Genomic DNA, 19591 nt, shown 5'->3' with positions numbered 1-19591 from the left:
TTTCAAAAGGAGGCAAAATAAGRATGGCAAAGACCTTTGCCTCACCTCAGGTACAAGATTCGTGACTGAACGATGAATCGAAACAGGTACTTCAAGGCTTTCAGAGCAGCAAACAGCAGCTCTGTCTTGCTGGAGTCATCTGCATTTCCTACATAATAGTTCAGTACTTTGGTGAGTTTCCTTTGTAAGAGAAAAGGAGAACAAACATAGCAGTTAACTTCTGCTGCAAGTCCAGTTCCCTTATTTTAGGGAGGAACCACAATCTGATATTTAGATAACAGGCAGGGATTCCTGTTCATCATTTATTTAATTCTGAACCCTTGGCTTCGTGGGGTGCCAGATTTTCAAAACCAAATTTAAAAAAAAATGAGTTCCCAGGTATCTAGTCCAAACCATGGCCATTAGCTGCATCTACAAATTCCAACATCTCGATCTGCTTTTCCTTTTCTGTTAAAAGAAGGGTTCAGGAGGCTGGAAACCCTCTTACTATTTAAAGTAGATTCACACCTTATGAATATGTTARCATTCTCCTATGCTAAAAGGAAAAAAAACATATGGAGCACAACAGGCTTTTGAAGCATATTCACTGAGCACTTTGAGAGCTGTGGACAGAGCGGGGTAACTACATATTACTATTTGCTGCCTACTCTCTGCAAGGATCAAATGCAAGGTCAAGATTTTACAGCCCCCTTATTAGAAGGGGATGAGAGCTCTAATATTCAGGAACCAGCCTCTCAATGAAACAACTCACAGCACCCACAGTGGGGTACAGCCAAGTATARCCAAAGTATTGCCAAGTATAGATCAAATTCTAGCACCTAGCATCTAATTCCTTGCTTTGTCAAATTCTGGCACGAGGAGCACACAAAGGACATTACATAATGTTCTAGTCCACTTGCCATTAAGTGGATATCACATTTTCAAGCCAAGCTGGAAAGCAAGGGAAGGGAACAAAAAGCTAAGACACAGCATGCCCATTAATCAGACAAAGAGGTTTATTTATAGTAGAGAGAAATAAGAGTGATGAATCTTCCCCAGGCTACAAGGAGAGGAAAATATACACGAGCCACRACTGCACAGCCAGGGAAGTGAAGAGCAAAGTGCCTCGGAATCAGAGGAGCTCACAGCTCCGTCCTTCCATGKCTGCTAAACAGATTCATCTTGAGGTGGACAGCCACCACTGGAAGAGACTGACTGGGAATTCAYGTGTACTAGAAAAAGCCAAAGAGATCTGAAAGGGGAAAAGGAAGTTTGGTTTTTAYCCTTAAATATGTAAGCTATGTTAGGTGCAGCACTTAAGGGCCTCACTTTTAAGTTGATGAAGTCAGCAGGGTGCCTAACAGAACTGAATTATAACATATACCTAATCAAATTCTGTGCATCGCCTTCCCTTAAGAARCAGCATCAATGATTATGAACTGAATTTTCCAGTTGCTTTGAGCTGCACAGATGAAAATGCTATAGGGAAGCAGAACTGCTCCCACCGTCTATGTTCACACAACCGGATGCAAAGAACTGCTAGTTACTTTTAACAAATTAGTTTATTAMACAGAGTACAGACTACAGTCGTGCAGTCTATGCTGCTCTTATGGTATCAGGGTGGTTTACCATGAGCTTCCTGAGAAGACAGCCCATGGCTTTGTGGCTACTTACACGTATGCCAGGGTTGCACTGAAGTGCTTGTAAATATAAGTTTCAAGTACAGGGTTAAAATGCTGGAACTTGATGTCTCCAATCAAAGAAATAATAAATACCTGCCAAAAATTCAAGAAGAAAGAGATTAACAGAGCAGCATAACCTTTAACTAACTGCCTCTAAGCGGGTTTGTTCTGCTGTTTGTGCTTTTTTCCCCTCCACAGGAGCTTTAATGCTGCAGATAGTGCTTTTCACATCCTGAACAGCAACTAAATACTGTGGTGTGCAACATGTCACTTCTCAGATAGAAGGGAGGCAGGTTGCACGAGCATTTACACAGTAACTGCTCCATGAAGTGGCTGGCACTAGTCACAGCCATTAAGTAAATACTGTCAAGATACAGGATTAAGGCTGTTTTTCAAACCAGGATAAAGAAATCTGGTCATCTATATTCCAAAATGATCCACGTAAGGTCCATAACACTCTTAATCCTGCAACCACCATGACATGCATTAGATGTTCTGTCTCCCCATATTCACCCTCACACCACGTCTGCAGGATACATCAGACTTCGTGTTCAGGAAGAACCCTCACCTGTTAGGTCTGTAGTTGCTGGACAGCCCCAGGTGCACAACTTCCTTGCTGTGTTACACAGGAACATATGTGTGCTTTTCAAGGACATTACACCTCTCCAAAGCAGCAGCAAACCTTTTCTCATTTATTATAATCCTTCCCTAAAGGTTCAGGGAAGCACCTGAACCTTTAGCACCTTTTGTGTTTCAGATGGATAACACTGCTTATCTCTTTGGTAAATTCTCCTGATGAGAAAGTTATCTGAACAAATTGCCTATTTATGTATGTGTTTATTATTAATCTCATTGTGGTAATTAAAATGGTCATCATGGCATATTCCAGTCCCAGCCTCTGAAAAAGCTTGACAACGCCTTGAAAGTGTCTTTAAATATAACCTATGTCTCAGGATGAAATGTCAATTCACATATGCAGTTTATTCACAAGCAGCATAAACAGTCTGAAGATAGGACTGAAAAATAAATATTCAAAATTCACACGAAAGAGGCTACTCACCAGTGCATCAAACACAAGGTAGTCATAGGTTTCATTGTCTGACATTTCCATCATTATGTTGAAAAGGGCATCAAGGGTGTCTTGCAAAAACTAGAGACAGAAAAATCACAAAAGGGTGGGAAAAGACTAGTGCTTCTGGAACCCTGCCCAAGAGCCTCCTCTTTTGATGCCTCTTTCCCCTTTTGGCCTAACCCAGCTGAATTGTTGAAGTTCCACATGGAAACATTTTGAAAGGGGATCTCAGTCCTGCATATATTCACAGTGGTATTTGCTGTGCCACTTCCCCACAATACGGGTCTTTTTCGCAAGCTGCTCTGACCAGAAGCTCTTTGGGCCCTCTCTGTGCTCTGTTCCTAGCACAGCAGGTCATACTCACACAGCAGGCTCAGAGCCACTAATGGAAATTACCAGTTGGTAATTTCTTTAATTTCTATGTCAATGAATTCTAATGAGAAATCCAGGGTCAAAAGATATCTTTGTGCTCTCATGTTGCTCGGCAGTTAGAACAATAACCCTCATGGTCTACAGGACTTGTGCTTCTGCACACAGCACAATTATAATTCTTCAAGGTTAACATCAAGCACCCACTTTAGTGTCTGCACAACAGGACAACTCAAATCTCTGCACATACCTTTACAATTTCTCCTCCTTCCACCTCCATTAGCTTCTTGAGGTTGTGGGCTATGTTCTGAGAGTTAGAACGCCAGTTCAACAAACCTAACAGGTCAACTAGCAAGGACAGAACATCATCAATTAGAAGCAGATCAAAACAAAACAGCTGATTTCCTCTAATGCCTGCAGAACAGTGAAGTACAAGGCTATTTTTAGAATCAGCTTAGAAAAAGTCACAGTGCCATGTACAGAACATTAACCTGAGATGGCTCTTTACTCTTTGCAAAAAACGTTAACTCTGCTATTAATGGGAAGCCTTGGTGTGATTTCATTATCKAAGGCATTTGGCGGACAATTCTGGAGGCTCTTCATGCACCCAAGAGAAGATACCTCAAAGCTGGGAAGCTTTTCCTGACAAAAGCTCTATGTTTGCTTTAAAGCAGTCTCTTGAAGATGAACCCTACTGCAAGCAGGGCAGTTCATGCCCATCTCCCAGCTCTGCACACACACCTGGATGGAGCCACAGCTCATGTCAATTTTTCAGATGACTCTTTCCYGAAGTCACAGATTATATTATACTAAAACCCTTCCTGAGCTACACTGAGTGCTTTAACTCATTTAAATCTTGCATCACTTATGAGCATATAATATATTCACTCACATAAACACATCCTTTAATTTGGCCACTTTGGCTGTATGCAAAGCAGAGTTATTGCATAACAACATGCTCAACAGATTGCTTCTAATTGCTACATTCTTAACAGGCAAAGGTAAGAAGATAATTGGCTTATAATTTAAAGGATTCTTAAAAAAAAAAAAGAAAAAAGAAAAAAGAAAAAGAAACATTTACAAAGTGACAGCTGCATTTTCTGTAAATGCTGGCCAATCTACTACACTTATCATAGGTAGTCGGGGTACAGTATGTCTATAGCATGGTCTCTTTTGCATGCATAAATATCTCTATAGCTTGTACTGACCATACTAACAATGCTGGGATCGGGCTGCGAGTGACACAAGCAGCTGCCATACTGAAGCTAAAGGGACATGTCCATAAACAGTGCAATCCAGGCAAGGTTTGGGGTAAAGAAAGTGCTCTCTTACCTCATCAAATACACATGCCAGTACTGCCAGGGCACGAACACAAGACCTACCATTCTGGGTGAGCTTAGTGGAGCAGATCAGAGTGGCAATCTGGAAACTGTCCTTTGTACTGTCTTTGGTCGGGGTGAAGGTTGCAAGGTGGTGCAGATTTTTTCCTGAGGAGATCTCCTTCTCCTCCACCTCCATTTTTGTACATGGGAGAGTTAAATAGCATTTAGCATCCTCCATTTTCTTGTTATCACCCTGTTGGTTGAACACAGCAAGGGTAAGTGTCATCTTGCGCTTTGATCACACCCTGTCTGACCCAGTAGACACATTAACACTGTGCACACTTCAGCACAGTGACAGGCACAGAACGCTTTCAACAAGTTATAACCTACCTTATAAACAATCAAGTTGTGTTTGCCGTCCTGCAAGGTTGTTCCATCTGTGTTCATCAGCTTCACAAAGCTCATGCCAAAAGCTCTCTCAGACTTATCCCTAGCTGCAAAGAAAGAAAAATCTTTACTAGGATCGATCTTACGTCTATACTGTCCACATGCAACTCCATAACTCCATGTGACAACTTCTTCAGCTACACCACATTATGTGAAGGAACAAGCATACTCTGTGACCCAGTGCTGAAAGAGCTGTCTGCCTGTCACCTTGCTGGACTCTCAAAACAAAAGCAAAACAAAGCAGCAACAACAACAACAGAAACCACCACCGCACACACTTGAGATGAGACTGGGCAGAGTGCAGTACCCTGCAGRTCTTGGTTTGTGATACTCACATTCCTGTGACGACCGATGACGGAAAGTGAATCTTAAATGGCAACGACTGACCTCCTCTATGGCAATGGACACCTGCACACAACAGAATGAGAAAATGCCATGAGGGCCCATTACAGGACATCCTGCTACTCATTATTCTACCAATTTTAGATTAGTCTTATTTTCTGCACAAAGGAAGGAGGGCTAAAATGCACGCTCTTACCTTTACAGTTTCATACCAACAAGGCTGCTTCACTTGATAATAAACAACAGATTTATATTCGGAGACACCTTCATCACCAGCACCAGGATGGATAGCTTTCTTTGGAGAAAAGAACAAAGAGAGGGAAAAAGATAAAGGCAATTTGAGAAGGAAAGAAAAACGGTATCTTAGGATGGAAACTTTCAAAGAGTGTAAACCACAGAGTAACTCCAAGCCCTCATTTCACAGTCAAGGGAATTCAATGTATGTCACTTCTTCGAAAGTTTCACCAGCTTTCACCAAGTTTTAAAGATTTCCCAAATTTGCTGTTCATGTGGGAAGAAAACAAACCAAAACAAACCAAAAAGGAAAGTGAATCCTCAAATTTGGTCACTGATTTCCTATAATCTTCATCTCATTATCACACAGGTTATGCATACAGCTAGAGAACRAATTAGATCCTATGCACCAGAGGTATATCCCAAACTCAGCAGCCTGGCACCTCCCATGAAGTCCGTCGTACCTCCTGCAGATTGCCATCTTCATCATGCACAGACATGGTGACTTCTACGTTCTTGGGAGTCTTCTTCTTCCCTTTGTCAAACTCTCCTTGTACCAGGGTGACATAGATATCATTTCGAACATCACCTGAAATTCAGAGACCTTCAGTTGTTTTTCTTGTATAGACAGCTGTAAAAGTTTATACAATTTACACAAATTATGCAAAAACTTTTAAAATGTAGCAGTTTCACCCAAAACATCTCTGGCTCTAGGTAATTTATTTTTTTTACTGTAATCACTTCCAAAGACTAAAAACTTGCTTTAAAAGATTAAACAGAAGAGGTTAAAACTGTATGTGATGAAAATGACTCTGACTAAGGAGTTGTTCCCCCACCCTCCTTTCCAGAGTCCACTCAGTCTAATGTAACATATCTCAAAGAAAGGGAGCTTTTTCACATTTCACTTATTTCACAAAAAGTAAAGAGAACAGCTAGAAACTTCAAGAGGAATGGAAGAGAGAAAGAAAAAAACAAAACCAAACAAACCTCCACACATCTGAATACCTACAACTTTAGCTAGTTTTAGAATAGATTTGTTCACAGCAGGAATTCCAGCATTTCCCCTGCCTCTCTAAGAGAATGCACATGGGACCCACCAGGAAGAATGATCTCCGGGAACCCCATTTTGCGAGCCACGGCTGTTGATCTGTCTACAAGGTGGGAAAAATCCTTTTGAACCTGTACAAGATCACCAGGAAGCAGTTTCAGGGAAACCCAAAGGCCTAAGGAAAAAGAAGCACATAACACTTCCTTACTGGATTAAAAAGACACCACACACGTGAAATTAAAAACCTAGTACGGCGTGYGGCTCCCCAAGCCCCAACATCGGGATGAATGTGCTAGTGTATTTGGGTAAAGGCCGGGTACACAAGCAAGGGCAGCAGAATCCAGAACCAAGTACTTGAAACCCCCAAAGCCATTCAAAAGATGCAGTCAGCGACATTCACTTAAAAACAATATCCGTCCATATGAAGAGGTGCATCTTTAAAATACTACGTTAGTTCAGTCCTGAGGAGTGTACAGGGAAACAGGCTCCCACTGTCTAAATAACCACCGAGCACCTGCCACAAGACACATTTCACTGCAATCCAAAGGACATGAGKCTATCAGTGATCAGCCAGAGGAGCGGTTCTTTTTACCAAGAGCAGCTCCTGTTTTTATGGTTTTAGCTGCCAAGCTGCTGAGGTAGCAGCCGTCAGAAAGAGCACAGGCTCACAGGAGGTGACTTCACTGAGCTTTGATCTCGGGACCTGCCTTTGCTTTGCAAGGAAGGGGAACCTTTCCCCACACGGGGTTTTTCTGCCAGCCTCTCTCCTGACTGGAGTACCTTGTCCTTTGTGATTCACTTCCTTCGCGGCGATGACTTTGTTGAAGACAGAAGTGAGGGGTTCGTTTTCTCCGATCACATGGGAGGTTATCAGAGGGGACATGATTAGCTGTCGCTGTCTGATGTAYGTTTCCATGGCAATCCTGGGAAGAACAATAGGGCCTGAGAGGCAGACAAACACTGAGCAAGGGCTCTGCACGACAAGGGCTCTGCACGACAAGGGCTCTGCACGACAGCACGCTTTGCTTGCATGTCTTTCCAAGCCTTAAAAAATGATTCCAAGAGGAATGTTTTCCCCTACTCTAGTACTTACTGCTGAAATGGAATAAAATGTTGCTTTTCCTCATCATCCACCTTTCCATGTATGATGTCAGTTATGTCCATCACTGCAACAACAAGTTCAACACATAGTTCTGCAAAGTTGCTAAAGGGAAACTCATGGGAAAATATTTTTTCCGAATCTAAAGAGAAACAATTTTGGCCTAAAAAACACTCTTGACAGTGATATAGAGAGCCACTCATCATCTTAACTCTTTAAACAGAACCTTGACATCCATTGATGTCAGCATTTAGTAGAGAATGTGAACACTCTCTTCTTGAAAACTTCAGCTTTATTCCAATAGCCATGAGGACCAAATCCCTCTTTAACAGAGAACAGTGTACTGCGCCGCTGGGGGCACGTTAGCTTTCTAAGGGCTAACAAAACAAATGCTGAGCAGTGACAGTATTTCATCTTCTTATACATCTTCCATTAAAAGATCTCACAGAGGTACTATAAGCAGCTGAGTAGCAACACCTCCATCCTGGAGACAGAAACACCCGCACCAAGAGGCTGACAGGCTTCGGCTGACACATTTCCAGATTCCTAGCCTGCCGACTCAACCTCTGCACCACCCTCTCTTCTGAAGCACCTCCAGTGAATTAATTTGGCAACTGACTATTTCTCAGTCTCTTACCTGCCACTCCGAATGGTCTCCGGAGGCCGCACGTGTGTTTCTTCCCATCTTTCAGCTCCATGTGCCCTACCCTCACGATCTGACACACCAAACTGATCTTCGGTCTGATCAAGTCAGAGCTGCTTAAATCCTGGAAACCATTTCAAATAAAGCAAGCTAAATCCACCTGCTTCATGCATGGGGGATAAGCCAACAGAGAGCCAACTAAAAGACCTTCCTGTTCGGTGGTATATATGCATGAAAGGAAATATGCTTTATTAAAAAAAAAAGGGGGGGGAGAAGAACTCTTCCCTTTTTCCCTAGGGACAACATACTGCAAAGATGTTAGCAATTTCTATCAATTACTATATGTCCCATTGCTTTGATAACACCACGACAGCAACAGAACTGCAGCAGACTAATTGGTGTTAATTATCAGGATACTACATCCTGATGACCAGGTTATTAGTTTGTGTCACCCACTGCTGCTCAGGGGTAGGAAACAACCACAAAAAAAAAAAAAAAAAAAAAAAAAAAAAAAAAAAAAAANAAAAAAAAAAAAAAAAAAAACCACGAAAACTGAAGCCACCTCACTAAGACTCAAATGTCTGCAGCATGGGGAAGAATTGCAAAGACACAAGCACAACTTACAGTAAAGACTGCTTGAAGATTATTTAGTTTCTCAATTTCTTTAGGCATCCCGTTACTGCCCCAACGAACCAGATAATTTTCACTACAAATAAAGGAAATAAAACAATCAGTATCTAATACACCCATTTCCTGTGTAAAAACTCAAAAGCATTCTTATCTTGTAGGAATATTTGGAAATTGCTGTCCAAATCCTCTTTCCCAAGGCAATTCTGAAGCAACAGAAGTGAGGTGGCAGGTGTGACAGTTGGGCACTCACAATTACTTCCCTGCCAAATGCCCCTGGCATCACGTGCCATGCCTGGTACCTTCAGCACGGAGCCAGACGGTGCCCGATACCCCTGGTCCTCCCTGACAACGTTGGGCACTTCTTTATCTCCTGCTGCAGGACACCTGGCTCTCAGGTGTGTGAACCTGCACTGACCTGACACCAACACTAGGCATATGCACGAGTTTGAGGGCAGCAATGGATTAAACACATCAAGTCTAGTGAAAATAATAGGGAAAGTTGTGCATATAAGGAGATCATCTAGGATTTCACTAACATATCACAGAAACATCCTGCTTTCAGAATGGAAGTGCACATGCTTARAATCTCGACTCCCTGCCTCACATGAAATTAAATAACCCTTTCCAAAAGCACGAGAGGAACTGCAGCCAGCATAATTGACAGGCTTTCTGCTAGTTCTTCCTCTTCAATCTCCATAGAGGGTTCTTTACAAAGACTACCACGATGATTACATTCCTTATCCTACAAAAAAMCAAAAACTACCTGATAAATTTGGAGAGGTCAGGATCATAGAGGCTCATTAACAGTTCAGCATCTTCTCCAATATTGCAGACAAAATTCTTGAAGTTCATGTACAGGCTATACGTATGTGTAGTGTTGAACACTGGCTGCCCTCGAAGGTCCAAATTCTGTTGCAGGGACTGCAGAGTGCAAGGAGAACATTCTCATTAAAAACAGCACAGAATTTAGCTCTGCTATGGAAATATTTAAGAAAAACGTACAAATACAACAGGGACAAGTTACTTGAGAGRACTAAGAGAGCAATAAGAAGCACCTTCTCTTCCTGGATTCTCTCCTCAATCCTTTTTGATGCAGTTTCATGGCACCTGAAGAGCGAGATTGTGCTGGTTTCATCTGGATCCAGAATATTTCCATTGTCATCTCGGACAACCAGATCCAACCCCAGGATCCTGGGCAGCATACAAGTGAGAAAAGCAAAGAATTGACCCAATCTGTTAGAATCAAAATCAAAARTGACTGAAAGAGCACAAAGAGGATATGAAACTGTGGACTTGCAACCAGCCAGTGGGTGAGGACCAAGTCCATTCCGTGCAACAATCACATTGCTGGGATTGCTGCCCAGAAAACCTTCCCCCTGCGACGGTGTTTTCCCTGGTTGACAGGTACCTATGGATGATGGGTAGTTATTATTCTTTGCCATAAACTTGCTTGTCAAACTTGACTGAATGAGGTCTGGCATACAGATAAATGACCTATGAAGACAATTCTTCATCTGCACACGCCAATGAAAGGAGGCTTAGAGAACTGCACTACTTAACATGCTAATAAAGCAGTTTAGTTCCTAACTGGCATCTAAATCCTGGCTCCAGCACCAAGCTGCTCCATGGGATATGACATGCACCAGGATTTCTGCAGATGACAGACAGGTTAAGATTCCCTGCAAGGGCAGAGTRCTGGCATATGAAGAACCAAATGCTACACGCCCACCTGGTGGGTTAGTCAGATCCTGGAAGGACTGAAAACCATGATTATCTCTTTTCCAAGGAAAATTTTAAGACCTGATTGCCATTAGAGGGGCATTCTCAAATCCAAGTTTCAGAGCCCAGAGATCTGGGATCTTCCCCTGCCTGCAGCCCACAGTTTGGAGTTTACCTGTTGCCGTAGTCGATTTTGGCGGTGACTTTCTTTTTGAGTTCTGCCAGCTCATCTTTGGGAAGGGTCCCGGATAGGATTTGTGACCTCCATTCTATCAGGCTGTAAGTCATTTGTTGTACATGACGAAATTGTGTTGTCTTGTTATCCTACAGGGCAAAAAGGACAGTTTCAATCTAGCAGGATCTTGAACACTACTAGCTCAGGAAGTTTTCTGAGATGTGTTCTACTGAATCATTAATACCAGTTGTATGGAACTAAAAGCATCTGTTAGACTGGCACTGCACAACACCACAACATTAGTCCATGGAGAAAATTCTCCAATGCTTTGTACTCTCAGGCTTTAAGAGTCTCAAGATTTGAGCCCTTCACCACTTCAGATTAAAAAAATTCTGATCAATGTCATTAATACTTAATTATACACCCCAATTGYTCCCAAATAGCAGAGGAAGTCAGACTGATTTCAATTATTTATCCATTCTGGCCTCCACAAAGAATATGAATGATATCAACTCCTCATAATTGCCCCTCAAGAACACAAATCTAAAGGGTGCTACAAAGAGCCAACCTTTATTTGATTGGGGAAAAGGTGAAGGGGCAGATAGAAACAAGACTAATCTTTAGTTTCTGTAGGGAAGACACCAGAGACATATTTATTAAAAACAAACAAACAGTGTTCTAACTGAGGCAAAAATAACTGCAAAGAGAAGGCAGCTTAGGTTAGCAGACTGAGGTGAAACTTTAGGGAAACAGCAGCTTACCTAACTGCCCACCTGAGCTCTGCCCCGAGTTACGTCCTCAACTGTTTGCACTAGCTAAGACATGTTAACATGTTAAAAACTCCCACTTGTTTTCATACTTATTCCGTAGTGGATATATATTTGCGAAAATAAACCCTAATCCATTTCAAACCACAATATTTTGTGAGACTATTTTAAGACTTATGTGGGTTAAGTAGAGACACACAGAAGACTTCTGCTCTTAAGAAAAGACACACAGAAGACTTCTGCTCTTAAGAAAAGCACATTCTGAGGCCAGGACCTTAGAATTATTCAGAGGAGAAAAATAAATAAAATAAAATAAATAAATAAATAAATAAATAAATAAATGCCAGGAACAGAACTCTCTTTCTCTCTTTGCACACTAATTACATCACATCGGGCTTCTCATTAAATTAAGAGAGTGGAACAAATTCCTGTGGTTTCATGGCCCACAGACAAAACATACTTATGGTTTGGTCAAGTTTTCAGCAGGAAAGCTTGCTCTSGTTAAACTATATGTTTAAAACTAATTTAGAACAATTCTCTCATCTCAAATATAGCAACAGAGCATACCCTGGACAGGCTGAAAGCACTGTCACTACTGACCAAGAAACATATCAAGATTGTTTTTAATCTGCTTAAATCATTAGCTTTGAAAGAAAGCAACTTTGAAAGATAGTAATTTACTGTGAACTCCATTTCATACCTCTTTTCCACTGGAAAACTATGCTGTTTCATCATTTTGCACTGCTTAGGAATAACTTGGGTTTCCCCTCGCCCCTGCTTTCAGTGTACACACAATTTGGACTGCAGAAATGGCTATAAACAGGAGCCTTCAAGGCTTTCACATGGTTTGCATTTCAGGCTGCTTACCTGTACGAACACCCTGCATCACATACCAAGCGCTGAGGAAAACTTACCACGTATAACTTGTGCCAGATAACTGCCCACTCCCTCAAAGTAGAAGTGAGCTCTTGCCCAAGGGGCAATTCACCTGGGATCACAGTTTCATGCTGTCTAGAGAAGGTAAAAAAAGGTAAAAAGAGGGAGAGAAAAAGAGAAAGGCCATTACACTCAAGATCTACTAGTAAAACACAGATATGTAACTGGAAATTAGAGGCTTGGATTTTCACACAAYTCATTCACTACGATACTTAGATTTTTAAACTTTCAATTCGTTCTCTAGCAAATGCATGTACATTCACTATACATTTTTAACATAAATATATTTCATTTTAGTCTTAATTGTCCCCATGGATTCGCTCTGGAAGCATGACGTTAAAATGAGTGGAATTTAAGTTCTGAGGAACCACCACTTAGACATGGAACCTTGCCCACAGTAATTAAAAAAGAAAAATAAACTTCCTTCTAAAGTAACTTCCTGTTGCTACTGCTGTTTTCTCCTCACTAAAATAATCAGAGAATAAGCTGTAAGAATCAAATGAGGAGTGATTTCCTTAAAGGCTTTCCAAGACAGGAAGGGATCCACGCTCCGGCTGGCTACTTGCCTGCAAGCAAGTGCATTTGATGACTTCAGGGTGTCCCGGGGGATCTAAATGTAACTTGATGGACCTGCCTCACTACAAACATGTCCAGTAGACCTCCATTTTTGCCAAGAGAGTTTCTCTGCACCCATGCCTGCAGCAGGGGCTGCATAATGCTCTGGCAAAGGCAAAAAGGAAAGCTCCAGAAGCCTAATGCCAGTGAGATACCACCCTGCTGCACRCACAGCCCAGCAGTGTTCCTCACACACACCGCTATTTAAGTTTTCTTAATGGAAAATCCCAGATTTAAATCCCAACAGAACACCTCAAGACATTGCAACCTACCCCCGGTCCTCCACAGTTGCCTCTTTTAAATGAATGTATGTTTCTGGGAAAATWCCCTAGAAAAGAGAGGGGAAGAAAAATTGTACTCCAACATAGGACATGTCAGAAATGCATTCAACAGCAAAGGGTAGGGAAACCATGAACAGAACAATAATTGACCAGTGCTGTTAATTACCTCATGTGTACCTCAGATTCCTTGCTCCACTGCAATGATACCTGCATTCCTGTGTGAAATGCTGTAACACGTAGGCAACTATGGATCCCTTGTCCTCGCTGCAAAATGCCCTGGTAGCTGTTTGCCAGGCTGCCTGAACCCGTGGCTATCCAGCAAGCTTCCTAATGACAGCACTTGCAGGAATTCACCAGCCTCAAACTCCCCTTATTTAAGGGAAGCAACCCCTTGAAGAGCACTGCAATCCTTTTCTATTTTCCTTTCATTCCCATTTAGACCTGGAAAAATGCAGAGATGCCGCAAAGGAAGTTATCCCACGAGAGGTGCCCGTATTCCTGTGGGAAACTACATTTCCAAGCAGTTTTCACCCTGTTTTTCCAAACCTCAAAGTTTGGCTGAGATCCATCCATGCATAACTTCTGGAATATTTTCCAAGCCAAATCCAAACGCTAATCTCAGCTTTATTTATAACCACTGATGAGGGCCTTCAGGTTCAAAACCGTAATAACAAAGAGCTGCTCTAGCTCATGCACAATGTCCAGCTTTGCTGGTTCAAACTACGTTACAGCTGCTTATCATGGGCACGTAGCTAATGCTTCCCAAACATTCAGCTCAAGGAAAAGGGCTTGATCGGGAGAGCTGCTTAACAGCAAGTGAAGAACTAACACAGGGGAGCACAGCTGATCACAGCAACGGGGAAATACAAGTTACCCAAAAGGGAGTTCATACCTTCTTAGATTTATTTCGGAGGGTGTATCCTCGGTACCAGCCTGTGAAAGGGACACAAATATATTTCTTTGCATGCAGCAATTAAATGTCCATTGTCATTCTCACTACAGTTCACAACATAAATCCTATCAATCTTGCTCATTTGAGATCTACTAGTGTGAAGGCATCTGTACCAGTCTTGTAGAAAGAAGAAATATACACAATTCCACAAGATGAAAGCTTCAGATTGATATTGGACCACTTTGACTGGATAAGGTACTGGATTAGGAATTGGAAGACTTAGATTTTATTTTTGGCTATGTCAGTAATTAATTGAACAGTCTTGTGCAGGTTATTTACATTTGGTCTGAGGGTTATGGAACTTAAGAATCTTTCCCCAGTGATTTCAATTTGTTTTGACACAGGTTCTTAAGTCCTCTAGATCACAGTTTCCTCTCATTCAAAACGACCTGCTGGTATTTACCCAAACCTTGTCAAACATTTTGCAATGATTGCACAAAAGGCACATTCCGTATTGTTATGCAAAGCTGTATTTTGGCATTTAGTTCATGCCATCTTGAGAATTCTACAGTAATTTTCAATAACCTTATCTGTCCTTTGAAAAAGGACTTTTTTGATGTTTTTCTTTCCTTTGCAATCATCAATGATCACTCAACTTATTTCTTTTTTAAAAAGCATGCAAGCCTAATGCGCAGAAGAACGATGGTGTAGTGACAACAGGTTCAAACGCAGACATTTCTAGAACACCACGAGGATCTGGGAGCAGTGCTGAACCCCGCTACATAACAGCTTGGGTCAATGTGCTAACCAGAGGAGGGCTTTTCAGCCAAAGGTGACATGGCAAATTTTGGCTACTACAAGACTCTTTCAAGGTGAGGTTTGCTGAAGAAAGGAGGGTTAGAGAGGAGGACACAGAAACGCCACAAGGTTATTTCTTCAGTTGAACCCAAGTCCTCACTTTCACCTTTCATTATTTTTAAAGCAGCATGTTACGGGTTGGACAATCCTGGGAATGCAATTGTTTGTACTGGAGTCCCTTAGACAGCTGGCGTTGAGCTCAGCGGAGCCGGCGGGTGCAGCCCGTGCTGACCGGGTGCCCGGGCTCCTCCTCGCAGCAGCACGGCGACGTTCACACCGCGCTGCTGCAGCACAAAGGGCTCCGGCACGCACGGCACGCTGAGAAGCGGCCAAGACCCACGCTGGGAGGAAGTTGCGTGCAAGCTGGTTGCTAGCAGGAGAGGAAACCGGGCTGCTGCCTGGCGTGGGGCACCCCGTGCAGCCCCTGCCTCAACCCTGCACCCCAGAGCAACCAACACCGGCCAGGAACAAGGGTTTCCAAGCGATGCCACCAGCGCACAGGACTCCCGGGGTGGCCCTGGGAATGTGCCCGTCCTTCCCTGAGGAATGTTCCTGATAGCCCACAGAGTGCCTGCCCTTCCTGCAAACACGACACCCTTCTCAAAGCGGAACCTTCTTCTAAGTCTGGGTTGTGTGTCCTGATAAGGAGGGCAGGTATTGGAACAAAACCAAACAGGAACTCCCCCAGTCTCCCCACTTTTATTAGATCTTGGAGTTTTCAAACCAAATCATATTTATGGTGTATAAGAAAAGGCCATCAGCAGAATCACCATCTGAAAGGCCATCAGCATCCTTCACTTTGGATTCTCAAATGTCTGTTCCAGAAAAGATATTTAATTTAATTTACTGCAGTAATTCTGAGSTGCCCCTATCACAAACCAGGTCTCCACAATGCTAACCTCAGTGTATGGAAACAGCCAAAACATGTTCATTTTCCCAAATTACAATCAACCCTGTCAGGTCAAAGTTACAACCTGGGAAATTTCTGGTTAAAATGGGGATATTGTTTGAGATTCATTCCCTATTATTGACTGCCTGTCAAACAGCTGAATAAGCAGCAAGATGCAGGACAGAACCACCACCTTGCTAAAAACAAACACCTCCCACATCCCCCTGCTGAAAATAATCACCACATTCTGGAAACTCTAAGACGTATCCTTTTCATAAAAGCATAATTTAGCACTATTGCATACTTTAAATAAAATAAAAACCCCATCCAATACCACACACATCAGTAAAACCACCATGACATGCAGGAACTGGCTGGCTCTTTCCAGCGTCAAGGTCAAAGACAAGTGGAAAGAGAACAATTGGCCATGAACAAATCGCTAAACAAGCAGCCTGCTGTACCAAGCAGAGATACTGAAATATTCTCCATGCTGCTTCCTGTTCAACCTGATGTGGTCTGTGAAAATGACTGAGCTTTTACTTTGGCAAGAGCAAGAGACCTTGGAGAAAGCAGACACAACCTTCCAAATGAAGGGGTGAGCAGTGTATTCKTTAAAATAATTAGAAGATTGGATTCTGCTCCTAATAGCTAAATAATGATGAAATAGTTTACTTCAGTAAGTAGATCTGAAGCACAAAAATGTCATTCTCATCTAGTTTAAAGCGGGAATTTTACTTCCCTTTCTGCAAGATACTTTACATTGAGGTCGATATGAGGAAAAACTTACCTGTAAATTACTGGGGGAGACAACAGTCTGCTGGMGACTTTCAAAGGCAGACAGAGCCAGTTCATGGTATTACACCCACGGTACGACTGCTGCTTCTCTATTTCATGCATTTTTAATACTGCTCAAAATTCAAAGCTAACCAGCAAACACTATATAGTGAGCTTYGGGCATGGGAGACGTACCAGAAGTTGGAAACGTAGATTCAAATTCTGCGCTATTTAAAAAACAAGCTTGATTTATTTAATTTTAAAAATCCTGCAAAATACTAGAAAGCRATCCTACCTTCATACATCTCCAAAATGTGAACGGTATCGCCAACTTGCAGGGAGAGCTCCACATCCCGGGCAGCATCGTAATTGTAGATGGCTAGAAGGAAGATCACAGGGAGAGTTGGCTCCAGTTAACTCACCAGCTGCCCAGCAAAGGGTGCTATTTCCCCAGGCAACAGCTATGGCTCAGTAGGATAATTTTTATTAATGTTTCACAGAGCTGACTACAGTGTAATATTCACAGAGGCAAAACAGAAGAAATTTTAAAACAAAAAACTGCTACTCTTCTGTATTAAAYGCCTCAAACTATTGTTACTAAAGGCTCTTCCCAGGCAAGAACTAATTTTAGCATGAAAACTTGAGATTCATGGCAAATTTAACCCCAACGAAAGACGAGGCTAATTCGAACACTTATCGGATTTCCAGCGGGAACAGGATTAAGCGCAGTAGCCGGCACTTCCAAGCCGCCCTTCCCGAAGCCTTCCTGCAGCGCCACTCTCCCACAGCTGCTGCCGCAGGGCTGGGCACTCGCATTCGACCCGACTTCTACATCCAGAGCAGCAAGAAACAGCACAGAGAGGCAGGAAAGTTCAGGGAACTGACCGGTTAAACCAGAGCTGCCCAATCCCCTACCAAAGCGAGGCCACCTTCCTAAAGCCCTGGGTGAAAATCCCTGTCTTAAAGCAGGGCAGTGCGGTGTTATCCTACAGATGGGTGTCTAATGATGTTCCTCAGGTGCAAGGGAGGTGGCAACTCTCACRAAGTCTCCCAACTGTTCCTGAAAAGCTGTTCCCCAGGAAAATGCATTTGGGAAGTATATCGTAACACTTGTTTTCTTTTTTCTATTTCTGTTCCTTCTTTTTTTTTTTTTTAAAGGCAAATAAACCAGATGAACATTTTCAGGGGCTCTGGGAAAGCTGCTTGTAGTTCACAGGGTTTGTATTGGAATAACATTCTCTGAAAATTAAACAGAATCAGCTACAGTGTCAGGAAATTCCCATCAAATGCCTATCATTTCTGTCGAGATGAGGTATACTGCCTCCTGGCAAGGATCCATCTTCAAGGAYTGTGGCTTACCACAACGGAAATTATCTAACATATACCAGCTTTCTTTAAAATATCCTACCTATAAGTAAGACCACGGGAGCAGGCAGCCTGTGTGAGCGCCCTGTGGTAGCTAAAACAGACCCTGCTCGCGGGCCCTAAACAGACCCTATTCACGGGCCCTAAACAAACCCCGTTCATGGGCCCTAAACAGATCCCGCTCRCGCTTTCCCACGCTGAGGGCCGCGTTCATCCACAGCAGCCGCTGTTCCCGTCCACCCCGGCTCCAGCAGGAACACGGACGGGACACATTCGGTCTCTGTGCTGTTTCCAGAGGGTTACTGGAACATTCACCAGACTTCTCGTCCTAAGGCACTAGTTGCTTTGACATTCCCATTTTTCTTCCCCTATGTCAAGATATTTAAGACTTTCTAGTGACATGAATATCCAATCCAGACACCCAAAAGGCCCCAGAATAGGCCCAAAAGTAAATCTTGTAAGTACAACTGTAGAAAAGCTCGTATAATGTTTATGGCTGGAGAGCCTTGCATTAAGAGCTGCCACGACACACGCCGAGATCACAGGTTCGTCTGAGGGGGGAGACGGTCGTTACCTTAGTGTATCCAGCTAAAACCCAAACCGTTCTGCCAAACGCAGCCCGCAAGTGCGCAGGGGGTTGCAGAGGTCAGCACAAACACGCAGTGCCCAGCGTATGGACATCAACAGCCCATCTACAGCAATGTCAACACTACCAGATGCAGGGCAGCCTCCTGGCTGTCCCGTCCTGGCCTCCCAAGTTTCCTCCTGCCGCTCTCCCTCACGTCTTAACCTGCCCTTCCAGACTCCCGTTTCCTGGCTGTTTTCTACACGAGAAGCGCCTGCTTTTGCACAGAATCCCTGAATGGCTGAGGTCRGAGGGGACCTCTAGARATCACCCAGCCCAACCCTCTGCTCCAGCAGGGACACCCAGAGCACCCAGGTGCATCCACGCGGGTTTGGAAGATYTCCAGAGGAGGAGAAAGTTTGGGGATTTTTTTTTTTGAAATTTTCCAAAAAAATACATTTTTGCAAATGTATGTGTGTTTATACGCACACAATTCCTGTACATGAAATACATGAAATCTCCTGCCCGATGAGTTTGTGCACGGTTACAAAAGACAAATTGYTGGCATACTTTCCCTGGGAGCTTTCCTGTTTGCAGCTGATACGTCCTACTGCCTGAAGCTGCTCCCATTCAAAACAGTTCAGCCGCAGTTATTTAAACCATTTAGCCTCTTTTTCATTCTGTGTATTTAATYTGCCCTCTCTCCAGACTTAAAAGAAAAAGGCAGTTGCACGTGAACGTGGTCATGACATGAAGGAAAAAAGCCCCTTCCCATAGGAACTTAAAAGTGCAGCGATGAGGCACTTAAAAAGACTACTTGTCTGCCTAAACTTTCAGSAATGACTTCAGACTCCTTCAAACCAAGTTTCAGACCTCTCTTTGAAGTCC

General features: G+C 42.9%; 1 protein-coding gene across 1 annotated transcript in view; it reads right to left on the bottom strand.

Annotated features, from left to right (window-relative positions):
* The window catches only part of DOCK5 (dedicator of cytokinesis 5), a 52908-nt gene that overhangs the window by 26813 nt on the left and 6504 nt on the right, over window positions 1-19591 (bottom strand). The window contains exons 2-22 of the mRNA XM_026043500.1: window positions 17069-17152; window positions 14253-14293; window positions 13352-13407; window positions 12443-12539; window positions 10762-10910; window positions 9923-10058; window positions 9631-9788; window positions 8862-8943; window positions 8232-8361; window positions 7589-7661; window positions 7276-7418; window positions 6545-6670; window positions 5912-6036; window positions 5410-5508; window positions 5207-5279; window positions 4815-4918; window positions 4485-4677; window positions 3353-3450; window positions 2722-2811; window positions 1654-1754; window positions 46-180 (exon numbers count right to left, since the gene is read on the bottom strand). Of these exons, the coding sequence (XP_025899285.1) occupies window positions 46-180; window positions 1654-1754; window positions 2722-2811; window positions 3353-3450; window positions 4485-4677; window positions 4815-4918; window positions 5207-5279; window positions 5410-5508; window positions 5912-6036; window positions 6545-6670; window positions 7276-7418; window positions 7589-7661; window positions 8232-8361; window positions 8862-8943; window positions 9631-9788; window positions 9923-10058; window positions 10762-10910; window positions 12443-12539; window positions 13352-13407; window positions 14253-14293; window positions 17069-17152 (2293 nt within the window). The remainder of the gene's footprint in view (window positions 1-45; window positions 181-1653; window positions 1755-2721; window positions 2812-3352; window positions 3451-4484; window positions 4678-4814; window positions 4919-5206; window positions 5280-5409; window positions 5509-5911; window positions 6037-6544; window positions 6671-7275; window positions 7419-7588; window positions 7662-8231; window positions 8362-8861; window positions 8944-9630; window positions 9789-9922; window positions 10059-10761; window positions 10911-12442; window positions 12540-13351; window positions 13408-14252; window positions 14294-17068; window positions 17153-19591) is intronic.

Source organism: Nothoprocta perdicaria, unplaced genomic scaffold (genome assembly GCF_003342845.1).
Source record: "Nothoprocta perdicaria isolate Ctin4 unplaced genomic scaffold, notPer1 scaffold_103, whole genome shotgun sequence".
In the NCBI taxonomy this organism is placed as follows: Eukaryota; Metazoa; Chordata; class Aves; order Tinamiformes; family Tinamidae; genus Nothoprocta; species Nothoprocta perdicaria.
The sequence above is the reverse complement of the archived record's forward strand: the minus strand, read 5'-3'. Positions and strand labels throughout refer to the sequence as shown.